This window comes from Corylus avellana, chromosome 5, assembly GCF_965113065.1.
Source record: "Corylus avellana chromosome 5, dhCorAvel1.hap1.2, whole genome shotgun sequence".
In the NCBI taxonomy this organism is placed as follows: Eukaryota; Viridiplantae; Streptophyta; class Magnoliopsida; order Fagales; family Betulaceae; genus Corylus; species Corylus avellana.
Genome location: NC_142494.1, coordinates 1,919,803 through 1,925,944, shown reverse-complemented (window position 1 = coordinate 1,925,944; position 6,142 = coordinate 1,919,803). Strand labels below are relative to the sequence as shown.

The following is a 6,142-nucleotide window of genomic DNA, read 5'->3' as shown; positions in this document are numbered from 1 at the left end:
TGAGGGCTCTGTACGTGAAAAATCAACACTCCATGCACGTTTTTCATGCTCTTCATACTCCATCACACTCTGCCAAAGGTACAGGTTACTGGGATAGGCATCTTACAAAAATAATGTCCAAGTAATAGAACAAGATTTTTCTAACCATGATACTCCTGATAATTACCTGCCGAGTATTTACATCCCAAACCGTCACAATTCCCTCATAATCACTACTAGCAATGTGGTTCTTAGTAAAGTTGTTCCAACTCAAGCAACTAAGTTTTGAGCGCGTCGTCATCTCGACAACAGGATAGTGCATATCAGCAGATTCATTCACAACCTTGAGAGCAATAGCTAGGGAATGGTCAACAAACCAGCTAAAGACACCAAAAAAAAATAATACTATGCAATATATATTATGAAACAAAAAGAGTCTTCATCAGTAAGGATTCGCCAATAGTTATGAGGAAAAACAACCAGACTCAAAACAAAAAGCAAAAAGTTCTTGAAACCACGACCTTACCATGGAGAAGTCAAAGACCTTTATGCACCGGGATACTCCAGCAGTAGCAAACAGCTCGTCATCACGGTCAAATTCAATGCTGCAATAAAAAGCAGTCAATTCAGAAAACACTCCACAGATCATCTAACAACCACTGAAAACTATAAAACACACAAAATAACACACACACAGGCTATATAAAAATTCAAGAGATACGAAGGTGTCCACAAAGTCTCATATTAACTGCATGGCATATCCTACATATATCATTTTGTAATATTGCTCTATCTTCCATTCAATTGCAGGACTTAAACATTCTTCACAACCAGACTTTCATTTCAGCTTTATCTTGTCCTTGTATCATAGTAACTTTTCCCCCCTCAACTATAAGTTATAATTTCCCAAGTACCAGGGTGACAATTATTTGTCCAACCAAAATATTCTATTATTCAAGATTAAACCTAAAGCTGATTTTTTTTCTTTTGTATTAGATAAGTGACATGATTTTATTGAATTGAGAGGACACTCTACTACGAGCATTGATTTCTTAATGAATTATTTGTGACAAGATGATTCAATGTTTCTCATATGCATGTGTGCATCTCACACGAAGAAAAAATGTTTGATTGTGGGGCTAATCGATGGCACTAAGAATAAATTTCAGGCACTAAGAATAAATTTCATTGACCTATCGCATTGCCTTCTAAGTTACCCTAAATGTCATTGCATCAATAGATCAAATTTTTCAGTGAAAGTAATCTAAAAGTTTAGTACTTTATTTCATTTACTACTGCAGAGATACAGATAAAAGAATAAACGAATAAATTATTCTGTGATAATTTCAAATGCCAGACAACAAATTTATCATCCCAAAAAATTAAATCTGAAGGGTCTACCATGACATACAAGACAATTAACTCACCTTGACACTATATTGCCAGAGTGGAATAGATCCCCATGCCTGAGTTCGGCCATGACCCTCAATCGACTGTTTCAAAATATCAAACAAAAATTGCAGATCAACTACATGTGGATAAAAATAAAACATGGTAGTACAGCTAACTCTAAAAAGTACTGGTACAAAGAAATTGAAGTTGGAATTCATACCTGTATTGTGTAAAGGTAGTCAGCACCGATTGGAAATCTGCAAGACCCTCATTATAACCCTCTCTGGGTATGATACTTTTATCCTTTTCTTGCTGGTTATATTGTTTGTTTGCCAACGGACGTCGTTTTTGCAGGTAACACTCTTGTAGGTCACTGAACTGCAGCCAGGGAAGGAAATGTGGGTAATCCTAGATAGAAGAAAAATAATATTGTGGACATAGTTTGCCATCCTGGAAGACTGAGCTATGCATTTTCCTGTAATACTAATCAATACAGATATGCAATACACTTAATCATCCAAGAAGCACATTTTTAGAAGAAGCCCCAAATAGCATATATCAAAAACAGTTTCTGAACATTTACCTGAGCCCCAAGTATTTTTTATAAGGTTTTATTGAGTCAAGTTAAACAATATTTTATTCCTTTTTTCTTTAAATTTACATACCATATAAAAAAGACACCAAGGGTACTCCATCCGAGCACAAGTATACAGGAGAAGAAAATTCATGACATACAAGAGTAAAATCTCAGATAGCATTTACTTTGAAAACCAAAAACACTAGGTGATCTTTAGGGGGATTCTGGCATATTTTTCTCTTTTCAGCATTCACCCACTAACTAACATTGAAGTTCATAGATTACAACTAGTGATTGTCAGGCACATTAACTTTTGCAGATAAAGCAACCGGGATAGTATTTCTATAGATGAAACCATGTAAGATAACAAACCTGGGCATGGACCCGCTTTTTTCTTGCGACAGATAGACCCGATTGATTGATGCACTGCGAGTCTGATCCACGTAAAGAATCCTTTCTCTGCTGTCCAGGAGATATGACTCCATACTTTTCATTTACTTGCTTATTTTGGAGGTTCCCTGCAGCCAACCCTCTGCGGGCATTTAGAGAACTGGAGATAAGGTGACTAGTGTTCTTATCCACTGATGAAGGCCATGATTTTCTTGAACTAGAGTCATCTCCAAGCATGCGCAGTTTCACAGAGTACCTATCCCTTGCCCGATACAACTCCATTCTATGTCTCTCTACAGAAGTTATATCCTCTTTAATAAACTGGAGATCAGATTGTACCTAGCAAAGAAAAATAATTACTATGACTTAAATATCAATCAATCGAATTGTTTCAATGAAGACTGACCAAAAGCTTGTTAACCTAAAGCACAAGAACACAGAGGCAGAAAGTTAGGCATCCAAGTTGATGAGTCCACTTTATATATCTAACAGACATCATTAACCATCGGCTTATGGGAACCAACACCCCCGTTACGGCGTACCATGCAATAGGTCTCACAAGACATAATACATGTTTGAGGAAGACACCGGAGAAATAGAACAGAGACGCGTAGCAAAAGTTACTTGGCAAAATCAAAATGACTAAGCTGTAAATAGAGGGCCCAGACTGAAGGCAACAAACCTCATTCAGCTCATTAACTTTTTGGTCCCTTAAACGATTCAAGAAGGTCAGCAGTATCTGCATATTTCTTTCAGCTTCTTCTTGTTGCATTTTCCTCTTCTTCTCTGCAAGGAGTAACAAGAGGGTGTCCAGCTCCTTAATCGACACTTCACAACCCTGTCACGTTTTCAGAAAATTTTCAAACTAGGCATTGGCAAGTGCACCGACCAGCCATGAATATACAATACTATATGAATCCATTTTTAGGCCCTTACAAACCTATAAGTTTCGCAAATTTAATTTAGATATCTCATAAAGTAGCAAATAGCACTGTGAAAAAGGCCATTATCCACTGTTCTCTAGACTAAACTAAAAATCAATAATTACAATTTCTTGCCTCAAAAGGCATTTTCCGTTAGTTAAATAGAAACGAGAATGAACCATATAGGCTCAAATCAACTGAGAAATACAACCAATTTACCTAATAACATGACACACACACACACACACACACACAAAAAAAAAAGAAGATAGAAGACTTAGGATCACGACATAGAATAAAATTTTTCTGTAAGACAATCTCAACACACAAACTCGAGAAATTAATGCACATAGCAAGCATAACATAACTAGTCCCGTGAAAACTGACCTGTTGCAATGCATGACGAAATTGTTCCACGGGAGAAGCAGTTCTTGATATTTGATTAGCAGAAGCCTTCTTCAGTAGCTACAAATGTCGTACAGAGAAAGCTTCATTTCGAAGTAGATCATTTCAAGATACAAATTGTGCATTGCATTATCCTTATTACATTCAAACTTTCACATTTAATCCAAATCAAACCATGCCGTTGGCGTTAACTATAGTAAGATTACAAAAGCGACTAGACATGTGAAAATAATTTTTCATAATCTACCCAATAAAGTTCAAATTTAGCCAATGATCTAACACTCTCCTTACTATTCTAATCGATTGTTAGCCCAGACTCGATAAGAAATGGCGATTTAATTATTTTAAACAATATTCTAACCCTCTCGTTCACCTGAATCGAGACTCAATAAAAATAAAATAAATCATTGTAATCAATATTCTAATAACATGTGAAATTGTCATCACCGTAAATAAAAATGAGGTTGATACGAGACGGTGAATTTAAGCCAAGTTAATAGAAGAAAAGGAAAGCTGAATTGAAAGTTTCTGAGGAATTGAACCTTATCGAGCAAGAAGTTGGGGAAGAGGTGGTTGAGGGTGAGGTGGTGGGCGCAGCAGGGGCAGTCGCTCTTGTGGCGGAGGTGGGTGTCGATACACATATAGCAGAAGCTGTGTCCGCAAGCGGTCAGGAACGCGTCCTTTATGGTCTGCATGCATATCGGGCAAAGCAAGTCCTTGTCCAGCTCCGCCGAGACCCCCTCGGATTCTTCAGCAAGATGAGCCACGGCGGGGGGCGCCTCTCGCTTGGCCACCGCCGGGACTACAGGCCCTGTGCCCGTTGACACTTCCTCCATCATCCTCTCCGTATCTGTCTGAATTTTTTGTGTCTGAACGGCTTCTTTGTTCTTTAGAGTTGCAGAGAGACACCGAGAGAGAGTGGGACCCAGATTGTAGTTTGTGAGGGTGAGGACGGACCACGTGATCACTTGCCTTACCGGGTCTGGGTCTTGGCATGTTAGCCCAAGTGGGCCCATTTCATTCTTTGTTCTTTTGAAAAATCATTTGATTCCTCGTTAAATTAAGGTGGTAAATTCATGTTCGAATAGGCGTCAGTATAAGACCCATTTAAATAGGCAGTGACATGATTCAACTATTATAACTTATTTAATTAACAAAATTTTCAATTATTGGACATGAAAATGTAATTTAATACAAAAATATTAGTATAATAATTCCTAATTATTGAACATAAAATGGAATTACACCACCCAAGTTATATCTTTATAACTAGAGATGAGGCTGGGGTAATTTTTTTTGTGTTAGACTTTAGTGTTTTAATTTTCTAGTTGTAAAAATAATAATAAAATAAAAACATTTTAATTTATGCAGGTCATATGTGTCATTTGTGAGTTAAGTGGTTTTGACTCGAAATTGACTAGTTTACGTCTAATCGCATTAACTCAAATTGACCCAAGTTCTATTTTACTAAATCTTAATACGCTAATTTTATATTTAATTCAAGGGTCAAATAAAAAGTTGTTAGCCCTACCCTTAATTGAATCTTGACGAGTATCAAATTGTTTCTCGATTTTAAATTTTATCTGAGAAATTATTTAGCATATTTGTTAATGTGTTTTGAGGGTATTTTTTATTTTGTATTTGAAAAAAGATTTTTGTTAATGATATAAAGGTAACAACCATTTTATATTTTACAAGTATCATCTTCAACACGGGCTACTTGTGTCGAATAAAGGGGAATGCTCACGTAGTGGGGACAACAAAGTGTACTGTGGGAGCAAATTTGGCATATGAACACTCATAATGTCATGAAGGTGTTTATGTGGAGAGCATATCACAATGATCTAGCCACCAAAGCAAATATGTTTCGATGGAACATTACAGAAGATCCTTTATGCCCCATTTGTAGTTTTGAGGTAGAAACCATGGGGCATGTTTTGTGGAGTTGCCTGGTAGTGAAGGCTATATGGAACATGCGTGGCAATAAAGTCCAAAAAAGAGACATTGTTAATGAGGAGTTTGTCTTTATCTTGGAGAAGCTCCTTCAATTTCTAAGCAAGAAGGAGATAGAACTCATGGCGGTGGTTGTAAGAATGTTATGGCTTTGACGGAATGCATTCATTTATGAGAAAAAGGTTAGTCCTTTTACCAAAGAAATCGGGTGTGCCTCAGAATCTCTTGAGGCATTCCAATTAGCAAGGTCCCGAAAAGAGGATGTGTCAAAGAGGGTGAAAACAAATGATCTTCGATGGGAAGCTCCTAAGAACGGCTTTGTTAAAACAAATTGGGATGTGACGGTGGATAAAATTAGCAGGAAGATGGGTGTTGGCGTGGTAGTCCGAGATGGTATAGGAGAGGTGATGGCGACATTGTCAACACCAAAAGAATACATAGTCAAGGTCGAAATTACGAAGGCAGCTATGGCATTAAGGGCCATTAAATTGGGTCGGGAACTGAGTTTTTATAAGGTGGTTCT

The 6,142-nt window shown here is 37.2% G+C and overlaps 1 protein-coding gene across 1 annotated transcript in view; it reads right to left on the bottom strand.

Moving 5' to 3' along the window:
* COP1 (Transducin/WD40 repeat-like superfamily protein) overlaps window positions 1-4,573 on the bottom strand; it is a 12,712-nt gene extending 8,139 nt beyond the window's left edge. The window contains exons 1-9 of the mRNA XM_059594620.2: window positions 4,209-4,573; window positions 3,649-3,726; window positions 3,021-3,176; window positions 2,321-2,677; window positions 1,592-1,749; window positions 1,407-1,472; window positions 506-584; window positions 167-322; window positions 1-69 (exon numbers count right to left, since the gene is read on the bottom strand). The exon at window positions 1-69 is cut by the window's left edge and continues 30 nt beyond it. Coding sequence (XP_059450603.2) covers window positions 1-69; window positions 167-322; window positions 506-584; window positions 1,407-1,472; window positions 1,592-1,749; window positions 2,321-2,677; window positions 3,021-3,176; window positions 3,649-3,726; window positions 4,209-4,505 — 1,416 coding nt within the window. The 5' untranslated portion in view covers window positions 4,506-4,573. The remainder of the gene's footprint in view (window positions 70-166; window positions 323-505; window positions 585-1,406; window positions 1,473-1,591; window positions 1,750-2,320; window positions 2,678-3,020; window positions 3,177-3,648; window positions 3,727-4,208) is intronic.
* Window positions 4,574-6,142: the final 1,569 nt, after the last annotated feature.